This window comes from Acanthisitta chloris, unplaced genomic scaffold, assembly GCF_000695815.1.
Source record: "Acanthisitta chloris isolate BGI_N310 unplaced genomic scaffold, ASM69581v1 scaffold19829, whole genome shotgun sequence".
Lineage (NCBI taxonomy): Eukaryota > Metazoa > Chordata > Aves > Passeriformes > Acanthisittidae > Acanthisitta > Acanthisitta chloris.
Genome location: NW_008692203.1, coordinates 12,460 through 38,378, shown reverse-complemented (window position 1 = coordinate 38,378; position 25,919 = coordinate 12,460). Strand labels below are relative to the sequence as shown.

The following is a 25,919-nucleotide window of genomic DNA, read 5'->3' as shown; positions in this document are numbered from 1 at the left end:
ATGTATCAAGATGATCTTCAGTGAAAACAAAGGATGTTTCCTGTTTCTTTTTGTCTACATGCTTAGTTAGACTGAGCTAATTTATTTTATTTTCATCTTCATGCTATATGAAACACTACATTTAAGCTGTTTGTTTTATTCAAGAGTCCAAATCTGTTTCCTGTGTGATTAGCTCTTGTTGCATGGATGTCACCAGATCTGAATTTGAATCAATATCTGACTATTAATAAAAAAGGAATCTTATTAATTCCTCCCTTTTTCCCTGTTTGCTTCTTAGTTTATTTGATTGTGAAGCAAGATCATTGCCACTGCATTTCTTAGCATTATTTGATGTCTCTCTGATTGGAATATTTCTTTTTAAACAACTGCTCTCTAAAAAAAAATTCATGGCTGTCATCACTTCTAATGTGTATGTGACCTCAAAGTGAAGATGGGACTCTTTGTCCTTAGTTCATCTCTGCAGATTTTCTGGAGCTTTGAGCTTATTGCATTTCCTTCCGTTCTGTTCAGTCCATGTCTCATCGCTCTGTGTGGGTAGATTGCCTGGGTCTGCATCTTTTGCATTTGATTTCAGTGAGAATATTTGAGTGTTTTATCTATCTCACAGCAATTGACCTTACATCTTTTTTCCTGAAAATGGTGGCATTTAGATTAGCTCTCCTGTGTGCTAGCTAATGCTCCTTCAGAACAGCAGAATAATTTTAATTATCATGAAACACATTATTCTTGTTTTTCTTGGCAACTAAAACTTCTACTACAATTTAAATTACAATTTTTTCCTTATTTTATGGTGAACACAGAAAACAACAGTTTGCAGAATTCAGCTTGTCAGATGATGCTATTTCTTCCTGTGCATGTGAGACAAAACACAGAAGATGAGAGTTAGTGTTTCTTGAAGTTGAATTTTTTAACTTGAATATTTTATTGCAGAATGACAAACGAAGAGAATGTTTCATTTGTTTATTGAAGTTGTATGTGGCATTGACATATATATAATGGTGCAGGGGACTATGAGTATTGCATTACTCTCTTCATTAGAATAGGTGACAGGACTGTCTGCTAATAAATTTGAAAATAAAAGTGAAAAGGTGTGCCTTAGTGGGCCCTTGGGAGCAGAATTTATGATACTTTGTGGAATATTCAATCAAAGCTCTGAAGGAGTTCATAGGACAAGTTACATAAAAGAGCTTCTACTGCTAACTACACTTCTAATGCTAATACACTTCTAAAGCATTTAAATCTTAAGATTTAATGTCTGAATAAAAAGCTTGTTGCAGAAAGCATACTAAGAAAATGTAGTTTCTTCCATGTATACATCTGTATACTGACTGCACAAAGATTGCAAAATCACAGAAGAGTTGAAGTTGGGAAGGACTTCTGGAGATCATATAGTCCAACTCACCTGCTCAGAGCAGGCTCAGCCAGATCAGGATGCTCAGTTCTGAATTTATCCAAGAATAGAGTTCCATAACCTCTCTTGGCAGCCTATTCTACTCTCTGAACACACTAATAGAAAAACAGGGGTTTCTTATCTTTAAATGGAATTTCCTAGATTTCAGTTTGTTCCCTGGCTCTATCAGCTTTACTCCCTCCCACCAGATATTTATATACATTTATAAGTTTCTCTTCTCCAGGCTGAACAGTCCCAGCCCTCTCAGCCTCTCCCCTTATGAGATGTTCAAGTCCTTCAGTCATCTTTGTGACCCTTCACAGGGCTTAGCTTCACTATATCCATGTCTCTCTCGTACTGGGGTGCCCAGAACTGCACACAACACTCCCAATGCTCCAGGTTTGGTCTCACCAATGATGAGTAGAGAGATAGGATATTCCCCCTCAACTTGCTGAATATACTCTGCCTCATATGGTCCAGAAGGCTGTTGCCACAAAGATACACTGCTGGCTCATGGTGAATTTGATGCCCACCAGTATCAGCAAGTTGCCTTCTCCAAAGCTGCTTTCCAGCCAGTTGGCCCCCAGCATGTAGTGCTGCATGGGATTATTCTTGCCCAGCAAGTAGTTGTCAAAACATGCAACTTTAATTATTTTCACAAAATTTCAATGCATACAGACATTCAGAAACAAGCTTCCAAGAAACCATAGCTTCCTCAGAAGTACTCATGATTAACCTAATTAGTCATTTTTTCTGATTGCTACCCATGCTTGCATATATTGAGAGTAAACATAGCTGAATGAGTATTTACCTGGCAATAAATCATGGAAGTTTATCAGAGAATTAATTTTCTTCAGATATTGCTGACACTATACAATGATTCTAGGCTACTGTTCTTTACATTTCCTATAATTGCATGTTGTGTTTTGTATGCAACATTGGAAGAAGAGCATACAGAATGCGATTTATCTCCTCCAGAGCACGATCTCTCTCAATAACAGTAGTCAGTAGCATGTCAGATCTATGCAGAAACAGCATGTGCAAAAACATGTGGCTGGTCTGCACTGCTGTGTACTGTGCTGCTTGCACGAGCCAAGCTGAGGCTAATCAGAGCAGAATAATCCATCCGTCCTCAGCGGTTTATCAGGTGTTGACTTTATTCAACTGGGGCTTTTTGGTTGCTGGATTTTTTAATTACTTGTATTGTTGCTGTAGTATTATAAACAGAAGAAGTGCATTCTTCTCATTATTCTGTGTTTGACTTTGCTCTGGCCAGAATTTGTTTTCTGCTTTAGCTGAGAAACTGCTGTGCACACGCTGATGTTCATTTTCTTACATGATACTGCTCTATTTGTTCTTCCATCAGGAGAAGTGTTTGACATACTGAAGAACTTAAAAAATTCTGGTTTGGTCTGTTTACCTTTACTGAGGATTTAATTTTTTTTTCTAAAGTTCTTAGTGAATGAAACATAATTAAATTGGGCAATATGTCCAGGAATTTATGTGACTGTCAGATTGGTCTGTTTGTCCTCTGCATCATCTGTATTGAGAAGAAAATATATGGGTGTGAGGTAATGAAAGCTTGGAACCTTTTGTCGTTGTTGCTTTTGAGAGTGGAGTATTTCAAAATGTAAAATAAGATGACCAGCAAAGCAATGAGAGGTCTGTGGGTAGTGCTGCAACCTTTAATAGCCATATCATGGAATCATAGAATAGATAGTTTAGAGACATATTTATATATGATGTTGTTCCTGCTTCTCCTGAGAGCATCTCTGCATCTCCTGTTCCTGTATCTCCTGAGAGCTTCAAACTTGCACCGAAAGACACAAGGTTTCTGTGGAAGCCTTTATTATTTAACTTGCATGTTAGACATTTTATTCTATGGAGGGTCACTGCTTCTCCATGCCAGCAGCTGGCCCCTTCCTTTCCCTGCTCTAGGAGATACTTGACATAGACTAATAACTCAAAATCCAACTGTACAAGGTCCTCAGTATCCTGCAGTCATTGATCCAGCTTTGATTAGGAGAGTTGTATTAGGCAATTTCTTAATTTCTCCCTTCCAACCTTGGCTATGCTGTGAATTAATCAAGCAGAGACATCATAACTCCCTGGATGCCTGATGAGCTTTAATACCCTTGCCAGCATTTGCATTCCATTCAGTGTAAGCTACCCCAGGTACCTGTTTACAGAGGAATATTGTTAATAATAACAACAGTATTTAATAACATGGAAATTTTATCCAAAGAAGTTATCATTGTTTATGGTCTCAATTTCTATTGGAGGTGACATTGCTGTATCTCCTGACAGCTGGAGATGTTCCTGATGTTATCTGTTAAAAAAGTAGTTTGAATCTTATCTTTTGCAGACATGCTGAAGAATAAACTTTGTTTTCAAATACATATCAAGGTCTCAGCTGTGATACCTGTATGCACAAGCACGAGATAAAGTTAATATTTATTCCACAAGTGGAAGGAGAACACAATGCTGATAGAGCACTTCTTTTTCAAGAGTCAATGTAAAACACTGCTGCCTGTCAATCACATGATAAAGTGGTTAACATTTGTAAGATTAAAATGGACATGAAACTTGCAACAAATGTTATGATTAAATAATACAGTTTATGTGTCTTTCTACAGCTTTCTGTACCACCTTTAATTAACCCCTCTCAGCTTGGCATCATATAAGAAGGGTGTTGGCAACCCAGCACTTCTGAGTCTGCTGAAGTACAGCCTTCTGCATTGTGGATCTGAGAGAAGGATTGTGTCCAGTGGGTGTGATTACTCTTTCTCACACCCAAGGGAAGGAAATGAGTCAGACAAGTTCTTTCTGTTGCAACTGTGCTGTTTGATTGTCTGCATGCTAATGAATGCATCTGGGTGAGAGCAGAGCACATCAAAGGCTGAACCTTTCAAAGTATCCTCCTCCTCAGTGTCCTTGTGGTTGAAAAGAAATGCACTTTTAGATTATCCGTGTTTATCTGTGCATGATTAGCAGTGGAATGATAAGATTGGGAGGATGATGTGTTTAAAAAAGTGGCTTCATGTGGATCTGTAAAGGTGCACATGTTTCTGGCATTCAATATGGAAGCAACTTAACCAGTTCACAGTGACTTCCAGCACTCAAACATTCTGGCAGAAGGCAAGTTGGAAGTTAAAAAACACACTCCAAAAGATAGAGAAGAAATAGATGAGCATAAAAATGTTGGTTTATTGCAGTGTATAAATATGGGAGAGGTTCCTGTCCCTTCAACTACTGATGTTTGCTCACTGCATCTTTAATAATGGATTGTCAGTTTACAGTAGTGTGTAGGAACATCATTTCACAGCAGAAAAGGAAACAAGTGCTTGCAACTAAATTTGAGGAGATACTTCTGTGCCAAAAGATTTTGTGTATAGTGCTTTAGTGAGTGCTCCACAGATAGAGTTCATTCCCTGATCCCCTTCTTTTCACTGGAATCTTTTCAAGGCAATATACTGAAATGAGTTTATTTTGAAAAATACTTCTCTTGAGTGTCCTCTGAAAATGCAGCTGGACCCACAGTCAACGACAATTTTGACCTATATGCACCTTCTCCTGCAGGAACCTCCTCCAAAAAGGCAGCAAAAAATCTGTTTGACCAGCCAAGGTGATTTATATTTTTTAGTGGAAAAAAACCTCAAAGTAACTAGATGCATCAGGAAGTAGCAGTGTTTGTGCCTAATTCTTGACTTTGTACCAGGGCAGGGCAGGTCTTGATTTGATCCAGCTTGGTGAATTTTGAAGTTACATCAAACTTTCCACAGTCTTCTCTGTTCTTGGGAATTTTGTTTCCAGATTCTTGGATCTGCTCCAGGTCTCCTACCTGCTGCTGTCTCCCAGATCTGAGCTTTCTCAGCAGTCCATAGACAGACAGAGAAATAGTACTTCTGTCAGAGAAGTCTACTGACCCCGTTGTTGCTTAAAGAATTTATCTTTAATTATAGCTAATATCAGGTGTCACATGGAGTTTGAAGATCCATGAGAAAATCTCATCAGAATGAGAAACTGTACAAGAAAAACATAATTTGACTCCGAAGGAGAAATCAATTTTGCTGCTTTTCATCTTCTGCAAGTGGAGTATTCAGTGAAATCTTTGGGTCACTGAAGCTTCTGTGATGACAAATCCAAACCCAGCCTTTGTGGTTAAGTGTTTTAAATCAACATACTTGTTTCTTTAGAGCAGGGATGGGGAACCTCCTTGTTGCTGGAGCCATGGAGACCATGCAAACACCTGCACTGGTCTGTGCATTAATGGGGTCTCTGGGATGTCAGCCAGGAGCTGCCAGCCTGGGTGAAATGAAGAGCTGCATCTGCCCTGCAAGCTGTAGGATCTCAGATCCTGTTCTAGAAAATTCAGCAGCAGAATTATTTGATATTATTACAAGAGCACCATTTAATAGTTTTTAATGTTGTTAAAGCAGCTAATAAGACAAAAGAGATCACATAACATCACATTTCATTTGATGCTGCTTTAGTGTAGAAACTTGCTATGTAATTAGGATTAAAAATAACTAAATGGATGAGATATTGTCATTGAAATCTTTTTATCTCATCCAATCCACAATGTAGCACACACAAACTAACAGTTACAGTATCATATTAACCACATGTGAAATGGGATACAAAGGTTAAAACAATGAAGCATCTGTCTATGAACATGAAGACATTTGTGAAGTTATGGTGATGTTGTTTTCCTTCAGCTGCTGACTACTGTTTAGTGCAGTTCTCAAAAAGGAAAGTATATACTAAATATGCTATGGATATATAGTTCAGTCCTCAACTTGTCCACTAATTTTTTGTTCACTGTTTTTTGATCCAGAGAAAACCCTTGCATTCTTTTTATTTAGTACCTGAGTAAATTAATCTAACGCATTCATGAAAGTGGTGGAATGCACAGTGCAGCTGCAATGGATTGCTAATATTTATTAAAGCTGCAACTTTTCACATCATGCAGATGGGCCAGATTATCTACTGTCTTTAGCTTAAATGGAGTGAGGTATTTTGGTTTTCTGGCACATTAAGAATGTTGAGAAGGTACTACCTTTTTTAAGTAGGGCTTAACATTCATCAGAAGTACAATGCTTGCCAGTGAACCTAAGGAGAAGGAAGGAAAGAAAATCTTTCTGTATCAAGATAAATAGCCACTTCCAAACTTACTTTGGTTTGGATTTGGGTTTATCCATTTCAAGACTTTCCTGTCTGTAGCTTGACTATTTTAAGAACAAAATTACAAGCTTTGGCATAAGGTTTTAACCAGCTACTTTATTGCTGATCACTAGAAAATACCTCTGACAATTGAAAGGTTGTTGAAATAGTCTGTGAATGTTTTCAGAGGTAGACAATGCCTGTATGGAGCAGCACTAACAAGGAAGGGAGTTTATCATCCCACCTTGTTTTGCTCATCGGCCTTTGTTAAATGAAACATTGTGAGCTGGGATCAGGAGAGGAGTTGACTATTGTACATTCAACTCCACATCGCACTGTGAAGCAGATTTTGGAATGAAAGCATTGAAAATGGTCTTGACCTGTTGTAGGAAAAGACTAGCAGGAGGCAGTTCTTGCATCTGTTTTCACAGTGTAAGCTTCCTGATAAATGGTGACCCTGAGATCTTTTGTGCTGCCTGTTCAGAAAGTCTTTGCTAAGGGTAAAGAACTCGGTGGCCTTAGATTTACAAAAAAATACTAACCACTTCATGAATTTTAAGAAGCAAATAACTAACTTATCTAAAGCTTATATAGGGTGAAGGATTTATTATCTTCAGTCCAAACTACTAGGAGGAGTTTTAAGGATCTGTGAATTAAGGTTTCTGTCACCAAATCACTACAAATTTGAATGGAGAAAAATGTCTGAGGAGCTGACCTTGTTTTTCACTGAGTGAGGAATGTATTTAAACATATCTGTCAGAAGGAAAGTATTGAAATAGCTATGTTAACCATTCAGTAGCAGATTTGGAAAGAGATGGCTTTGTGCCTATCCCAAGGACCCGGAACTTTCAGAATTATAGGAATCAGATCCTGTAGTCATGAGCTTTTGATTTTGGTGCTACCAAAGCAACTGTGATGTAGCCTTAAGCCTGAGTAGTTGACAAACAAGAGACATGTTGTTCAAGGCTTGTTCAAGGCCAGGTTGGATGGGGCTCTGAGCAGACTGGTCTAGTGGAAGGCATCCCTGCCCAAGGCAGAGGGGTTGGAACTCGATGATCTTTAAGGTCCCTTCCAACCCTAACCGTTCTGTGATATGTCACTGCTGGTTGTCTCAGGACAGATTGATTGATGGACTTTTTCTCGAATGGTTTACGGTGTGCTCCGTAAGAGCTCTGCCTCGTCAGAGTTTGACAGCAGAGTGTCAGATGTTTCACTGGCAGTCTGTAGTTCTGCTAATCTCAGCAGGATTCGTGGGGGTATTAGTGCGGTAAGTGGTTTATTAGAAGAGATAATTAGCACAAAGCAGATGAGGATTTAATAAATAAGGAGACTTGGTCTGCATCACTGAAACCTAGTTACGTGACACGCCAAGTCCTCTTGTTGAGCCTTCTTACCTCTCAGCTCCCCAGTGCTTAGTACATCCATCAGCACACACTCGGGATGGGCAAATCCCATTGAGGAACTCCTATTTCTGATAAGACCAACCTGGATGATATGGTGATATAAGCAAAAGCACTTCAGAAAGCAGTAAGCAAACACACAGCTTCAGTGTCTCCTGCAATGGGAGCTGACAGGCAGCTGGAACAGATGCAGGCAGCAGGGCAGTGAGCTGAGGAGCAGGGAGGCACTGGGGAAAAGCAAACCTCAGCTGGTCTGTCAAAAGACTCCAGCTGCAGTTCTTGAACTGGCTACAGGCAGAGAAAGCTTTTTGATCCATAATCCGCCAGGAAATTGAGCTTTTCTCAGGTGGGAATTTAGACTTGCAGATGGAAGGAGAAAATAAAGCCTGTGTATGGCATGAAAAATGTCAGAATCTAGGCTGCATTTAAAGAAATAACAATATTGTTTGCTTATCCCAGGCTTACCTACAGATTGGCAGGCTAAAGCTATTGCAAATCAATACATTTTTATCAAAGCAAGAAATATTTTTAGACTTTTTCCATGTTATTAAAGATGCATGAGACTTTGAGACCAGTGCAGCTCACATGGGAGTGAGTGAGTGGTTCTGATTGCAATAGGAAACCTATTGGTCTTCTGTTGCCTCCCAATACCCAGAGCCTTCCCTTGAACAGCATGTGATTTCCCTCCTACCTTCCTCAGTCTGCTCAAACTCTTGGAAATTCTGTCAGTGCAGTTTGTCTTCTGTACATTGATCCAGAAGGGGAACTTTCCTTAAGCACCTCTAGAATTACCTTTATACATGCAACATTAAAACTAATCTAGGAAACTACTGTAGAGAGTAGGTTAGCATTAAGTCACGACCCATGTGTGTCTTTGCCTACTAGTGGTAGATTTTACCAGGCAATGAGGTAAAATACATCTTCACAGCTTGTTTTTCTAGACATGCGTCTGATAAATTTGTATTGAATTAGTTTTCCACAATAGAAAATCATTTTAAAACTCTAGGGAAGATGTCAGGGAAGCTGTACTTTCAAAATCACATTTTTGTAAGTAAATATAATTTGTTACGGAAAGTGGACAGCACTGTTTTTCTCTTCACTCAATACACAAGATTATCTGGTCAGTAATTTTGAAAGTACCATCAGGATACCATCAGATACTAATACTGCCATTTATTAAGCACAGACCCCCAGGTGAGGATTTGAAGCCGGACACACTTCCAGTACAGAGGAAACAATCCTGCAGGATAAGTACTATCAGTTTCTGGTATTACTAGTACCTAGGGTTTACCTCGTAACTATTGAGCAAGCTTAGGGTACCATTAGTATAGTCTCACTGTGCAGCCAGTCTTCACAGAATCACAGGATGGGTGAGGTTGGAAGGGGCCACAGTGGGTCATCTGGTCCAGCCTCCCTGCTTGAGCAGCATCTTCTACAGCACATGGCACAGGATTGCATCCAGACAGAATATCTCCAGTGAGAGAGACTCGACAATCTCTCCGAGCAATCTCTTCCAGTGCTCAGTGACTCACACAGTAAAGTTCTTCCACATGTTCAGGTGGAACTTCCAGTGCATCAGTTTCTGCCCTTTGCCTCTTGTCCTATTGCTTGGCACCACTAAAAAGAGCCTGGCTCCATCGTCTTCACAGCCTCCCTTCAGATACTTATAGGCATTGATGAAGTCCCCTCTCAGCCACCTCTTCTTGAGGATGAAGAGGCCCAGCACCCTCAGCCTTTCCTCATAAGAGAGATGCTCCAGCCCATTAATCTTCTTTGTAGCTCTCTGTCGGACCCACTCCAGGAGCTCCGTGTCCCTCTTGCACTGAGGAGCCCAGAACTGGGCACAGTACTCCAGGTGTGTCCTCACCAGGGCTGGGTAGAGGGACAGGATCACCTCCCTCATCCTGCTGACCATGCTTTTCCTGATGCAGCCCAGGACACCATTGACATTCTTGGCTTACAAGGTCACGCTTGTGTTGTTACAAAATCCAGTGCGTTTGGAAGGGTTAGTCAATTCTTCTGAGTATTTGTTGCCTTTCATGGCAATGTTCTTGACAGTGCATTTGCTATTATAAAATTATTTCCTGAAATGAAAAATGTGGGAGATTTTCTGTTATCTTCACTATGATTTATTGTGTGTATGGTGTGAAGGAATTGAGATATTTTCATGGTTGTCGGTGGTATTTAGCCAAATTTGTGGGCTACACACAAAATGGAGTCTCTCAGAGGTATTTATACACCCAAATAATTGCCAGAACTTTATCCAGTTGTTGCACCTTTTCACTGGAGAGGACATGATATATATGCTGCAGTCTTGCCATGCCATTGTCATGCTGTTGACATGCCTCTCTGTCCAGGATTGTTCAGGTTCAGTATGATCCAAATCAATAAAGCTAAACATCATCCCAACCTCAGTGAGTATTTTCTTCAGTGGTGGACTTCTAGTCTGTTCTGTGCTGAGGTCTTGAGAAAGCACTTGGGAAGTAGACAAAGACTACTTTGGACACTTTCAGCTGGGAAGTTGTTTAGAAAACTGTTCATTTCTCTCAGTTGGGTTTCATCCTTTTCAGCAAAAGCCGGTAACTGGTGATACGAGTCCATCTAAGTATGATTTCTGAGGTCTTGTGCCTGAAGTGTGGATGTTCTTTCTTCTGTTAGCTTTCATGATGTGAAAAACCCCCTGCATTCAGTATTTCTGTATGTATGTGTGCTTGTGTGTCAAGTGTGAGGTGTAGGCTCTCTTTTGTGTTGACATGGTGCCATACATGTGCCACTGGTAACTTTTCACTTTCAGTAGAATCACGTAAGTTTACAAACTCAAACTAACTAGTGGCATATTCACTGTTACTCCAGAAAAAGCAGATAGGACATAATCCCTGCACCATAGGAGGCAATACACTTCCTAAGAGCTTGACCTGTTATCTCTTTGATGTAGCTTTCGTATCACAATAAAAATCATCAATCTGGAACAGAACAGTTTGACAGAATGACTCAGTAGAGCTACAAAATGACAGATGCTAGAAATAAAAAAACCAGCAAACTGTGCCAGGTCATTGCTGTCAAAGCAGGATCCTTCACCTGTTGTTCCTGCTGCTTATGCAGTCAGCAGTAGTTTGGGGGCCATCTTTTCTGTTCATAGATCACTGATATGACATGAAAATTCAATATGCTTTTATTTATTTTCTAAGACTACACATTGCATCTCAGGATGTAACTTTTACAGCAGCAGCCACATGCTTTGTGCTTACTGTTTCCAAGCTGGTGATCGCAGTCAGTCCTGCAGACCAGCACTCTCTGACCCTCTACTTCAGATCCACTTGCAGCATCACTTCTCTTCCTTGCTGCTGGGCATCCCTTGGCTCTCAGTGTTTGCAACCAAGCCGTCCCTTTGTCCCTTCATATGGAGCCAGGCACTCCAAAGAAAACTCTCAGACCATATAGCTTATCCCCAGACTTGGCAGTACAGCCAGCAGAGTTGGGAGTTACCTGCAATGGTCTCCAGGCAGTTCATTCAGCCTGAACTGTGCCTTCTGTTTACTCTGTGAAAAGGATGGCTATTGCATATCAGCTTTAATGCTGCCTCTACCTGTCTCTAGGTCAAAGCTTTGCTTGAAGGCATCTGTGTCTTCCAGCAAAGCAGGTAGAGCACATTGCAGTGTTCTGTCTGATCTGCCTGTAAACAGAGCTGATGACATGTCACTGAAAATAATTGTTTGATTACCCAACAAAGCACAGAAAAGTCAAATGCATATGCTGAATGGTTTTAGGTGGGAGAAAACCTAGAAGATGCCAAGGTTTCCTCTTCTGCCTTAAATGAGAGACCATATGCCTCAAACAGAGCCCTAAACTTCTTCCGGGGCACTGACTGGTGCTACCAGACATTTTGAAGGGTAGATTGGACAGGAAGAGAGGTCTTTCCAGTTCACATTGCCTTACTTGATTCTCATAATGAAACATTAATTTGCTCAGGAACTTGAATCCAGGGCTGCATCTATATTCATAAAGTAGGTAGCATCAGAGAGCATTCCTGGACACTGGAACTCCATCCTCTGTCCTGCCGAATTGTTTTAGAGGTACCTGGCCTGCCCTTGGCTCGTGCTTACCTGAATGCTCCCATGCCATTTCCCAGCATGGTTCATGAGTTGGCAGAGGCCATTCCAGTGGGCAGTTTGCATGCAGCCACCCTGTGCTGGAGGATGATAGTATGGGTGCTGGCTTTTCTGTGCCAACTGGTGCCCGTGCTAGGGAAAACCCAAATTAGAAAATATTTAATTTCCTAGTATGGATGTGCCCCACCACCTCCACTTCTTGCCTCCCTGTGAGAATTCTCACTCATTTGTTTGATAGCTAGTTCAATCCAATATATAGATATGGAACTGAGTGAAAAAGGGGGACTGAGTACACAGAAGTCAGGGCAGGAATTTGAATTGAGAACTCCCCTATTTCTGATAGAGGGAACTCATCAAACATTATGTGTTACCAAGGCAATTTAGTCTCATATTGCAGTGATTCAAGTTTTTTATATTGAACTTTCATTGTATGAATCAGAAGGATAATGACCCTTCAGCCTAGTAAGAAGGTATGCTGTTGGGTGAACTTTCATTGTATGAATCAGAAGGACAATGACCCTTCAGCCTAGCAAGAAGGTATGCTATTGGAAGGGGAAACTCCTGGACACTTGCCTCTGCTTTGGTACACATTCAGCAATACACAGGAGATGAGAAGAGACAGAACATGAATGTCAGTGTTGAGGTGATGAGCAATGCAGCTTTGGATTCACATTGTGGCAGGAAGATGAGGGAATTGAAGCTTTGGAGCTCATGTTCTGGTTGAGTACTTCTATGCCATAATCTCTGAAAAGGAGATCTAACCCAATCTAACCCAACTTTCCTTACAGCTTTCCAGAAAGAGAATTTTTGAAAAAAGAAGTGTAAAGGTTGAGTAACATGTGGTCCAAGGTAGAAATGGTGGTGGGTGGGGGATGCTTATTTTTGTGAAAAAGAGGAGAAGAAAAAAAAGAAATGTGGTTTGATCCAAATTGGAGGGGTTTGACTACTGTATTGCAAAATGTTGTTTGTTTCACTGTGCTTAGATCAATAACATAACAGCAGCCCACCCCTCTCCCTTAGAGAGCTGTCTCACAGGCAGCAGTTAATGAGCTAGTATTGGAAAAAAATCTAATGGGTCCAGCCTTGGTATGTCCAGAAAAGGCTCACAGGTTGACTTTCAGTAGAATCATCAAGAACTGATTTTGGAGAGCCAAAATACAAGAAGTTTCTAATAGTCCTCAGCTGGTTTGTAGGATTTCTCAAATTATTAAACCTGCATTACAAATGTATGATGAGATTGTTCTCAAATGAAAAGCTATAAATGTGAAATTTTCCAGATAACTACAAAGAGTATAGATTTTTCTTCCCATCAGAGAAGCTAAATATTGACCAGAATTCATAACAGGGTGGAGGAAAACCTTTGCTTCCTGATTTTTTTGTGTTTAGAATAGAGGGATTTACCAGTGCTGTCCTGGAACAATAGTGCTGTGGCTGAGCAATGCATAGAGAAGTGGACTGCCTTGCCTCTGTGGAGTTTTCTGTCTCTCCTGCCTGAACTCTTTGGGAAGCTGCTTCCAACATAAGACTCTAAGCATCTGTAAAGGGAGAGCAGAACATCTATCAAACATGGAAAGATCAAAAACTATGACTCCCTGTGGAGTAGCTGGTGGGAGGGAAACAGCTGAATAATGTTGAACATATTCAGATCTCTGACTTCACCTAATGCACACTGTGAAGGCTTTGTTTGTAGTCAAATGCTGATTCATTTTTATGGATGTGGAAAAGCTTTTGTGCTACCACCTTAAAAGACACTGCCCTGATAGTTGTTTGAGAGGCAACACTAGTTGCTTCTGCCTTCTCTAAGACAAATATAAGCATAAAAGTTAATTGTGTAAGGTTTTTCTTGCTGAAATGGCAGGCCTGGCTGTGGAATGACTTGGGAGATGTCTTGGTGCTTGGTACACTGAAGAACCTTGAGAGCTGATGAGGGCATCTAAAATCTCAAATTTCTGAAAAAGAATCAAGTTCCCTAAACCTCAGTGATAATTTGTCCCTTCATGGATATCAAGAGTATTCACTGGACATGCTTATGCTCAGGAATCAAGAACCACTGTGTATTTGAGGACATAATCACTGAAACAGCTCACCTTTTCACTCTAAAGGACTGTTCACCGCAGTCTCTAAAACAGCCCTTAAACTTCAGCCCATCTGCTTCTAAAGTTTTGGGTACATGAAAACTTTTGAGATAGACTTTCCTCACTGTGCATCCTTGGTAGCTTAGGAGGGTGTGCTTTTGTCTGTGGTTTTGCCTGTGATGGAGTTAATTTTCTTCACAGTGGCTAGTGTGGGGCTGTGTTTTGGATTTGTGCTGAACACAGGGTTGATAATGCAGAGATGTTTTTGTTATTGCTGAGCAGAGTTTACACAGAGCCAAGGGCTTTGCTGCTTTCCGTACTGCCACACTGGCAAGGGAGTTGGGGGTGCATGGGAGATTGGGAGGAGTTACAGCTGGGACAGGTGACCCAAACTGACCAAAGGGATATTCCATACCATATGACATCATGCTCAGTATATAAGGGGGGAGGAAGAAGGAGGAAGGGGGGACATCTGGAGTGATGGTGTTTGTCTTCCCAAGGAACCGTTACGTGTGATGGGCCCTGCTCTCCTGGAGATGCTGAACACCTCCTGCCCATGGGAAGCAGAGGATTAATTCCTTGTTTTGCTTTGCTTGTGTGTGCAGCTTTTGCTTTTCCTGTTACACTGTCTTTATCTCAATCCATGAGTTTTCCAGCTTTTACCCTTCCAATTTTCTCCCTGATCCCACTGGTGAGGGAGTGGCTGCGTGGGGCTTTATTGCTGGCTGGGGTTAAACCACAACACAGGGTCAAGGCAGGAGCACTGCAATGCTCCAAGGAGAAGGTTAGATGCTTCTGGCAGATATTGTGCTGTAGACAGCAGAAAGAGATACTCTGTGCTTCATGAAGAATCAAACTGTTCCCTCTTCCTGAGATAATTTCCTCAAATTTTGGTTATTCTCATGCTCCCAGCAGGATCTTCTGCATTAGCAGGTGTGATGGATAGAAAATGCAGGTGGTATTTGCTTGAGCAGTGCTTGGTGCATGTAAACTTATCATATAGTAAGTCCAAATATTTATTTACATGTTCAGTGGCTGTTACATGGTATACATGTCTGATGTGTGGTATAGCTTTTCTTATGATTCTTCTGTTCTAGCTCGAAGAACATGTTATTTCCTCCAAACAAATCAGAAACCACTTAATTAGCAAAGTGCCTTCCACAGTTATTTCTGTGATGAGTAGGTTATTGTCTCAGCAGCGTCAAACACAGTGGGAAAAATATCCAAGAAGCACTAATTTGTTCTCTGGAAATAGCATGATTGGGGATGAGCAGACAGCATCAAAACAGAATGAAATCTTATAGACATAGTTGCTGCTTTATGGAAATGACCTTTCCTTTTCCAAAGACAGAAGTCTTCCACAAGGAGCTGGAAGGTACAAAACAGCTTGACAACACAGCATGTGAATGTGGGTCTCTAACATAAGCATAGCTAATGTTTTCTCTGACTGCTGTGTAGCACCCTCTGTGCAGCAATAAGTTCCATTTGAATAAGATTAATGTGAGAGTTATAATCTTTCAAATATCACTCTTGTACATACTGTCAGGGGAAAGAATGTTGATTTTTTTCTGATAATCTGATAGTGAAATACAGTGAAAATTCTGTGACACTGCTAGTGCTTTTCTTAATGCTGCACTGTCTGAATTTTTCAGGGTTTTGAAGGTATTCCTGTCCCGAACTGCTCAGCGTATTCCATACATGACAGGTGGGCGAGTGATGAGGATGTTGGCTGTCATTCTTCTGGTAGTCTTTTGGTTTCTCATTGGCTGGACTTCTGCAATAACCCAAAATTTGGAGAGAAACATTCCACTCATTGGCCAAGGGCAAACATCTGACCACCTGATCTTCAATATGTGCCTCATAGACCGCTGGGATTACATGATGGCTGTTGGTATGTTAATTTTCTAGCTTGTCTTTAATTTATAAAATAAATCTTGGTTGCCTTTTAATTTTTCTTGTTTTAGAATATCTTAAAAGTTTTGTCAGACTACTGAATATTGTGAAAAGCATCTATGGAAGTAAAATATTGGCATATATGTTTTTTAAATGGGCTGAGAAGTTAAGCAATGAAAATATATTGAAACTTCTGACTTTCAAAGGTTTGTAACTTGGATTGTAGCAACAAAGTGTTTGAGTGCTCAAGACATTTCATCTTTGAAGGCAGAAGGTATCTAGCTCTTGCACTACTGAAGCTCTTCAATAGCTCTTCTGCTATTGAAGTCAGAAATTGTAGCTAGATTAATGGAGACCTTTTACTTTTACACCACAGAACTGGGCAGAGCTCTTGTGTGAGGAGGGAAAGAATTTCCAGGACCACTCATTCATAGCCATACAGAAATTAGTATCAAAGTAGAGGGAGTAGGAAATGCACATCAAATGTACCAACTTAACGTATTGGTTAAATGTGCTCTCAGTGTGTGGAATAGGCAGGAGCTAAAAAATTACACCCTGCAGAACTCATAAAAGGAGAAAAATGATTCGTTTATATTTCCTTAACTCTATAACAAGTGGGTTGGCTATGCCAGGGTTCAGTTAAACAGTGTAATGTGCTTTCTCCCAATGGTCACACAGCTTTGGTGCTTCTGCACCTAGAGCAGTTTCTAGTACAGCCCAGGCATGTCACCCACTATCCCAAATACATCAGTGTTTTGAAATCTGAAATATGTTCTTACTTTTCTGCCCTTTTCCTGCTTCTCTCACTGACATCTCACTGACAGAGCTCTTCTGCTGAGGATTAGGGTGAGGTAATGGTGACTCCTCCACATGAGAGTGCAGACGAGATAGACAGAAGTGGTCTGTGGGTATGAGAAGTGTTTCCTCTGAGAGTGGTGTACAGAGAGCCAGTGCATGGCAATGCACAGGGCAAAACACTGCTACCAACTTCACCAAGGAGCTTCCATGGCTCTAAGGTGCCCCTGTGCTCCACTTTCCTCTCCTTTGTGTAAGATCTCAGAGGCAGTCAGGCACATGGGTAACCCATCTGTCCATATGCTTCCAGAGAGAGGAGTGAAATGCATCTCAATTTGGGCCCTTTTGGAGGGCTGCACTTTGCAGTAATGGAACAGTGCTATTGCCAGAGATGTTGTGATATTAATAACAAAAGAGAATTAAATGTGAAACACTTGATGATGTCATCTGTACTAACCCATTTTGGATCAAAATTTTATGGCATTTGACAGTGCAGTTGCATTAAAATTTTGACAGTGGTGTTTTTTGCATAATGGCAAACAAGTGTTTTTAGTCTCTGGATTTTATAATTCTGGTAGTGTAGCAATTAATAATTCAGATCTTAATACCTAATTATGATCAATAGGCCCTTTTTGGTAAGAAATTGCCTAAGTCGCTGTCTGCCTAGTTTTGGAAGACACAAGGATCATTTTGTAAGGTACATTTACATTTAGAATGGTTTTTAATGTTTTTCAAAATACACTCCAGGGTAGTAGAGGCAAAGTGAGATCCCAAGCCTGAACAAATTGGGCAGAATTTCTTATGTTCTGTCATTTTGTCTTCTTACCCAAACTACCTCATAAACAGAGTTATGCTTGTGCAAATCTCCAGTAAACTATGCAGTCACATTAGTGGCACCAGGAGATGTACACCTACAAGATCTTACTAAAGTTTGTGTCTATGTATATATTTATATGTGTGTGCATATGCACTTCAAGATTTTTATTGTTAATAGTGGTTTGAAAAGCTTACAGCCAGTAGGAACTAGTTCCAAGATTGGATACCTCATCTCAGAGATGTGTCAGAAGAAATGCCCATAATGCAGAACCCCTTTTATTCCCATAATTGACTGGGAGCAGCCTTGCAAAATATGCTGTGTGCTAAATTAATTGATAGATTATGCTATTTGATTTCAAATGCTAAAATAAGAATGGTGGATGGTAATATATTGAAGACTTGTTATTTAATTTAATTTAGTCAGGCACAGTATTTTATATAAAGCTAGTGAGTGTTTTGGGATCTATTCTGTCACTTTTAGCCCTTGCTGGAATACTTCCCTATTTCACTCAGCTGTCAACACTTCACTGAAATGAGGAGAGGGAATTTTCAAGGTCGCAGATTAGTGAAGTGAGAATTAACAAGGTTCTGTTCGAAAGTCGTAATGAGATGAATCCTTTATGCTACCAGAGATTATTGGAGTTGGGATTTATGAAGCATTTTCCATACTAATCATGCTACTTAGACTCTATCTCCGGAGACTTTTATTGCAGTGAATGTTTTATATTTACATTTCCATCAAGTTTAAGAGGATGCCCTCTGTGAGAGAAATAGGGACTTAGACACAAAGATTGTCACCATTTCTAGCATTGCCTCTGTACTCTCTGATATGCTGATGAGATAAATCAGCATTCAGTAAATCTTATTTTATCTGCATAATGTAATGTAAGTTAGTGTGCATTTTCCTTGGGGTTGGATATTCGTGGTTAGCTTATTTGTTACTTGCCTAGGTTCTTTTTTTTTTACTTTGTGTTTGTTTCTGCATCACTTTCAAGGTTGGGGCATCTGTCTCATTGACAAGCCATGGCATGGTTGACAGTCTGAGATTGTAGAGAGAGACCCGAGGGCTTGAAAACACTCACCCACAAAGCCTTTTTCCTATGGCCTGAATATATTCTATGCCTCTAGCTGTCACAGTCAGATTCCAAATTAGAAAAAAACCCAAGTGATAAACTTCTGGTACCTAAGGGCTTGCAGTGTCACAAATCAAACTATTATTCTTTATCCTGAGGGGAAAACATCCTATAAGTGAAACATATATCTGTACAGGATTTAAAAGAACTTCCCAGAAACTGGAAAAAAAGACAACATAATAAGTTTAATGAACAAAGCCACAGGCAGGAAAGAAAGGCAGGCAGAGAGATAAACAGGAATGCACAAGCACAAATAAAAAGCAGAGGTGAAGTCTTGACAGGTGCATGTTCCTGACTTCAGCAGGGCCAGAGTTTCACCAAGCATGGATAGGATGGTTTTTTAAAATCCCCAATGTGTTCCATGTGTGTTTTTCAGTGTTTTATTTAGACAAGAAGTGAATGACAGGTATTAACTAAGCACAGGGAGATATTTTTCCCCAGAAGGTGTTTGATTCTTGGCTGGCCTGAGCTGCTGCCATGGCCCATGCATCCCTAGGTCATGCTTTGGGTCTTGGGCATCAGGAGGATTTCAAACACGAGGCTTCCTCATAACTACTGCATGCTCTCAGCCAGGAAAAGGAACAAAGTGAGTGTTTCAGTCTGTTCCCAGAAGAACTCCCTCCCACTGTTCATTTGCTGATGTTTAACATATATAATCTTTGCATCTAAAGAGGGCATGAGGTGCCAGGACAGACTCTGACAAATTGGTCGTTAAGACTGCCTGTACAGTTTTGAGCTAGGGCATTGTAATACATCTTTATGAGGCCCCTTATTAAATTTTCTACAGGCCCTCTGCTGCATTCAGTGAATGAGTGATTATTATTTCTTTTTGTTATCCCTATTTGATGTGGCCCTATGCCATATTCGGGGTGTGTTGTTCAGAGTATGCAGTGAATAAAGAGCTGTTCGTTTCCAAAGGGGCGTTTTTAAGCATGTTCTCCTTAGCATTGATGTACAGAGATTAAAACCCAAATTGTCAACAGTAGCTATCCATTTTGAGTGTCTGTCTTGAGACACCAAGGGACTGTTTTTTCAGAGTACTGTTTATAGCCTCCTCTCAGTGGAAAGCACAACTACAAGACACTAGTTAGCATTCAGCACTGGTGTGGATTTGGCTTCATTTCTTACATCAGAAAATGTATCATGTAAAAATAGTGATCACTTGTGAAAAGCTTACTCTGAATGATAAGACCAGGGCTGTATAAAGTGTTTGCAGCAGAAATAGGAAAAGAATACCATTTTACAAAGTACCTTCAGCTCTGTCCCTTTTCTGCTTGTAAGCCACTCCTGCCACCATGTACACCTCTTCCACAGTTCACATCATCAACACTCTGTGCAGTTTATGTGTCTCATCTGTAGGATATGGTAAATCTGGAAGAGCAAGAGGAAGTGCACCAGAGATGGTGAGTGGTGGCAGAACCCCTGGGTTAAGCAGTATGGGTTGCATAACACCCTACAGTAATGTTGCTTTTTCTTGTGATATGTTACATGATAGGTGAAATCCCATACCCTGTATATAGACATGATTTCTACAAAGTGTTTCTGCTCAGGAAACCCTGTTTGTGTTTATGTTTTGGTAAATGCCATGTTTATCTGCTTCTGCAAGACTCCTGTGTAAGGAGTCTCTCCACTGGAAGATGCTCTGACTTCCTGTTGTCTTTCCAATAACCTTTTTGGAATCTGCTACTTGTACTGCTCCAATACTTTGCAGTGCTTCAAGTACTTTGGACACCATTGGCATTTGCTTGCATCACCTTTAAGATGTGAGAGAAAAGGTCCCACACTCAGCCAGTTTTCGGCTGCTAGTGGTAGATCTTTCTGATCCTGTTCTCTCTCTTTCATCCACACACAAGAGAAGAGGATGATGGGGCACATGGGGACAAAAAGAGTGGCCACCTGACTTTAATAACAACAGTGAGCTATGGAACAAATGAGGCAAAACAGCACATCTGTGTAGAGAAATTAAAAAAATGCTTGAGTGTTAGGTCTAAGAGAAGTGCAGGAATGAGGGGAGTTCCCAGAGTTAGACTTGAGCACTGGCATATGTTTAGTGCTGCGAGACTCCTAGGAATGTTTGCTCACACTCAAGTCAGTGGATATGTCTCCACTGCCAGCAGAAGCCATCTCTAGGGAGGGCACCTTCAAGCCACGGGGCCCAGAGACCATGGGTCTGCATGTCCCTGTGAGGGGGACAGAGTATGCTGTGCCCCCCACCAGCCCAAGGACCCCTACTCTTCTTTCTCAGCCTTGCACAGCCACAGGCCATGGAACTTCTGGTACAAAAAAATTCTGGATTTGGCACCATAAATTCTTTCTCCACACATAGATCTCTTTATTGCTGTGCGTAGCTAATTAAAATGATGCTGAGATATGGAGAGAAGAGACAGATAAACCTCTGGTAGTTTATAATTTGCTGGGAATAACTCAACACTAAAGACTTATACATGTAATCACAGTTCATTGAAATATATGAAAATCCTTTCAGTTGAAGAAAAAAGCTTCTCCTATGACACGGTGCAACTCTGCAGGTGGGAGATTGGATGCAGCGATGCAGAAAGAGCCTGCGTTGGCTGGCAACACAGGAGCAATCGAGGACACAATTTTTTTCCAGTTTTAAAATGGAGCATGCTTGGCTCCAGCTGGCACCCTGAGTGAATGAAAGGATGGAAAAGCTGTGCTTTCAGATCCATAGCTGACTTCATTTCAGTAAACGGGATTTAAAATCTAGTGAAGAGTGATGGAGAAATAGATGAGTTGTTGTAGCTGTGTTATGGATGTAAGTAGAGTGGTAATCAGTAATTTGTGTCCAAAACCTGAGGGAAAAATGTCCAATACCTGTTGGAACAGTACTGTTTTACCAACAATGCAGAGTTCAGAATACCAAGTGAACTTAGTCAAGTTGCAGCTTTAATGGGCTTTCCCTTATTAGTTTAAGGAATGGATGCAGAGCATGTCACTGTCTCTGGAGAGCAGTGGCCTGTTCTTAGCCTACAATGGTAGTCTTTAATCAAATGCACGTGATCAGACATAGAACATCATACAGAGTCAGGAAAATGGACTTTAGTCCTTCAGATGTGTCTTCTTTTTTCAAGTAGCTTTTGGACAGCAGAGTGAAGTGAGCACAGTGTGTGTGACCATAGGGTGTCCTAGCTCCAGGGAGTTCCTTTCAGCATCTCTAGTCCAAAGCCATCTCCACTGAGAGTCTGGTGTGAAGAAGCACAAGGGAAGGGCATTTCTGGCAGGGGAGGAGGGATGAGAAGCGACCAGGACAGTCTGAAATAACTCACTTTCCTTTCCTGACCATGGCAGGAAGGAAACCCACAGTTTAGGATTTTAGCTCTTCACAAATATGGGTACATTTATTTCCACTGTCATCTTGCAATGACAGGGTGGCATTATTCCCATTTTAGACAGGCAAAGCCAAGGCACAGTAAGATTAGGGCTATAGGGTGCTTTTAACCTGGGTGCCCATTTTGCAATGCCTTTGGCTCAGTGACAGAGCTTAGTCAAATCTATATATAACATATTATGTATGATCATACTGGCTGCAAATACAGCCCTGCATCCTTAGTTCTGCTTCAAATCACAGAAAAAATGCCTTGTTTGGTGCTCAAATAGCAAGGAAAATGCTCTTGTGATCACTTCGGCAAAGCTGGGATTTAGTGGGGGCCCTGAGTGGAGGCTTTTTCATATCTATAGGAGCTTGAGGCACAGGCAAAGTTAGAATTCACTTGTGCGTGTGCACGAGACCACTTTTCTCCCCCTGTGGTCTTTCCTCTCCTTCACTAGACATCTAAATGTCATTTGCAACAAATTACAGAGCTTTCTTCATTAGCCAGCCTTGATTTATCCCTGGAAATGCTCTGTCACATGCATTAAATGATTCTGGTCTATTAAGAAATGATTGAGTTAACTGAAGTTTATATGTACAAAAGAGAAGAAGTTAAGGCTGCGTGTGTGGTATTTTTATTTGAATGCTGTCCAGTTCTTAGACAACAAAGCTGTAGAAGTAGGGATAAAGTACTTTACTAAGGCCTCTGAGAAGAGTTCATATGTAAGCCATGTATGTAGTCCAGGTCCCTCTGCAGAGCCCTCCTGCCTTCCAGCAGGTCAACACTCCCCCCCAGCTTTGTGTCACCTGCAAACTTGCTGATGGTGCACCCAATCCCCTCCTCCAAATCATGAGTAAAGATATTAAAGAGCACTGGGCCCAGCACTGACCCCTGGGGAACACCACTAGTGACTGGTCACCAACTGGATGTGGCACCGTTCACCACCACTCTCTGGGCCATCCAGCCAGTTCCTAACCCAGCAGAGAGTGCCCCTGTCCAACCCATGGGCTGACAGCTTTTCCAGGAGTGTGCTATGGGAGATGGTGTCAAAGGCTTTGCTGAAGTCCAGGTAGACACATCCACAGCCTTCCCCTCATCCACCAGGCAGGTCACTTGATCATAAAAGGAGATCAGGTTGGTCAGACAGGACCTGCCCTTCCTAAACCCATGCTGGCTGGGTCTGACCCCTTGCCCATCACACAGCACCTACAGGAGTAAGGACAGTTGTGCCCTTACTGTCTTTCCTTCATTTGTCATCTGTGGGTGTTCTCTTCCCATGCTCATTCCAGTGTAAGAAGACTCTCAATGACTTTTTGAAATCTTGAAAGAGAGGACACTAGCTTTGATCATTGCTCTCTGCTCATCATATCTTGCTCTGTAGTTCTGTGCAGTCAGGTGAATTACAGACATCTGCAGAGCAGGCAATGAAAGTGGCTATGGATTAATGTGAGGATTTCCTTTTGCTGGGGGCTGGAGAGGCAGGCACAGGTCAAGCTGCATGCAGCTTGCCTGATGGACACTGAAAGAAATGTCACAGAGGCTGTCTGTGGACACAGCTTTGCCTTGTACTGGTTTTAAATATGAAAGAATAATTTGCCACACAGACAACAGCATGTTTAGCAAAACCTACTATTGTAAAATTTAACACAGATCTTCTGGGAAGGTTTGATAAAGTCAATAAGAGCAACTGTCAGTCTGTCCTTTTCCGGACAGCAGATACATATCAAAAACTGTGAACATATATCATTGTCCTTCATTATGAGAAGATCCAGAATATGAGCAATGGCCTAAACAAATCTCAAGTGAGCAGACATGGCACACTCTTCATTGTAACAGGCATGAGTCTGGCCAAGTGTATTGGGAGATCAAGCTAAGTGTTCCAAATTGCTTCATTTTCTAAAAACATGATGAGCATTGCAAAGACAAGGAAGAATCACATTTTTTGAACCACCAAAGAATATACTAAGCAGGTTGATTAGATAATGCAAAGACCAGATAAAAGGTTCTGTAGATAAGAAGTAGGTAGTGACTAGGAAGAGAGATATTTAAAGATTAATTCATTTGTGCACATGACATATTGAGGTCAGTTTACATTTTCATCTCCTGCCTTCCGTTCATATCTACATCCATTTATGCCTTTAAAGCAATTGTCCATTTTCTTAACCTCTTATCGATCAGACATTTTCTCCCAAAATCTGAATGTCTGGTTTGGACAGTTATAGAGTAACTCCTGCAAGGTTTTTTCAGAGCTCTTTTATGCTTTGTTTTTTGACTCCACATGTTCTGTCCAAGCAGCTGTTTGACAGCTCTTTCTCCTAGGAATTTCCATAATTTTTCAGAAGGGGAAAAGGTTTTCTTGGTTTTGTGCTTAAAATATAAAATAGGGTAATTTACAAGCCTTGTCATAAATCATACTTAGAGAAACACAAACATGTGTTTTGAGCTTTGAGTTTGGTTTTGACAGGTATACAGTATGCTAAGATAGTCTTTTAGTGGTCAGAAAGTCACTATTTTACACCAGTGGAAAATTATTTCACAAGGCAAATAGACATTTGATATTACATTTCACAGATTTTAATTGTTGAAGATACTTGGTGCAAAATAGTCACTAGTGTGCCATAAACAGAACTAGATCTCAGAGATGAGTGGTACATAAGAACCTTTCGGTATGGTGGCCAAATGTACTCAATTCTCTATCTATCTATCTATCTATCTATCTATCTATCTATCTATCTGAAGTTAATTAGATCTTTCTTTTTCATCAGTGTAATAAATACATTAATCTGTCACCTTATTTTATATCGAGAAGGAAAAAAGGCCATCTGGAAAAACAATACAGAAAAATTTTATAGCACCTTCAGATTTTTGTTGCAAATTGCACTAATAGTCTTTAGCTAATTATATGAACTTGATTTCTTCCCTCAAGCACAGCTTTTACATGATACATTTAAGCTGTTTAATTAGTGGGTTAGATAATAAATTGGTCTTCTATCAGTCTGTTTTGTTTTGTCATTGCTAATGAAATTATTGCAATGTTTGGCTTAGCCAGTAAAGGAACTCTGTTATTTTACCTTGTGTTTTAAGAGCTATTCCCTATGTGTGTTGCATAGCAGATGTCACACTAATTATTGTGTTTTTTTTCCAGCTCTGCTCTAAATGTAAAGCTTTTCTAAAAGCATTATGCACTGAATGGTGCAAACAAACATTATGCTCCAGTGTACTAATACTTTGAAATTGCCTCTTGTTGTTTTAGGAACTCCCTTTAACTATGATTCTGAAACTGAAAATTGTGAAATTTTCAGAATTAATCAGATCTGGAGATCAAATGCTACCTGCTTTCCTACTTAGATAAGCTAATTAAAATTGTTTGAGGTTTTATTTTTGGTTTTGCTTTTGTGGAGGTGTGACTTTTTCCACTTTCATTTACTTTGTATATAAAAAACCCTAATACTTGTAAATCTTCAAACTTAAAGCAGATTTTTTTTTTTTCTAAAAATAAGCAAAATTTGTTCCACACTCTTTAGTTTAAGTAAGAATAACTTCAGCACGTGAAGTTTTATATGTGTATTTTTATCCCTTAAAGAAGCCAAACCTTATCAAACTCTCAGCCTCTGTTGGCACTTGTAACTGATCTTTTCAATTGGTAGGAGATTTGGGGCTTTTCAGCTGAGAAAGAGAAAGAAGAATGTACCATGGGTAGTTTTGTGGAGTATGTGTGTTATTTCACAATTAGCTCAGCTATTCAGTTCTGCTGTTCATGTTGGGGAGCAGAGAATGTTTGGCAAAGAAAGGCAAAATGTGAGGAAATAGGTT

The 25,919-nt window shown here is 40.5% G+C and overlaps 1 protein-coding gene across 1 annotated transcript in view; it reads left to right on the top strand.

Annotated features, from left to right (window-relative positions):
• Nucleotides 1-25,919, top strand: part of GPR158 (G protein-coupled receptor 158) — a 44,811-nt gene that overhangs the window by 8,227 nt on the left and 10,665 nt on the right. The window contains exons 2-3 of the mRNA XM_009082572.1: nt 10,311-10,386; nt 15,790-16,028. Of these exons, the coding sequence (XP_009080820.1) occupies nt 10,311-10,386; nt 15,790-16,028 (315 nt within the window). The remainder of the gene's footprint in view (nt 1-10,310; nt 10,387-15,789; nt 16,029-25,919) is intronic.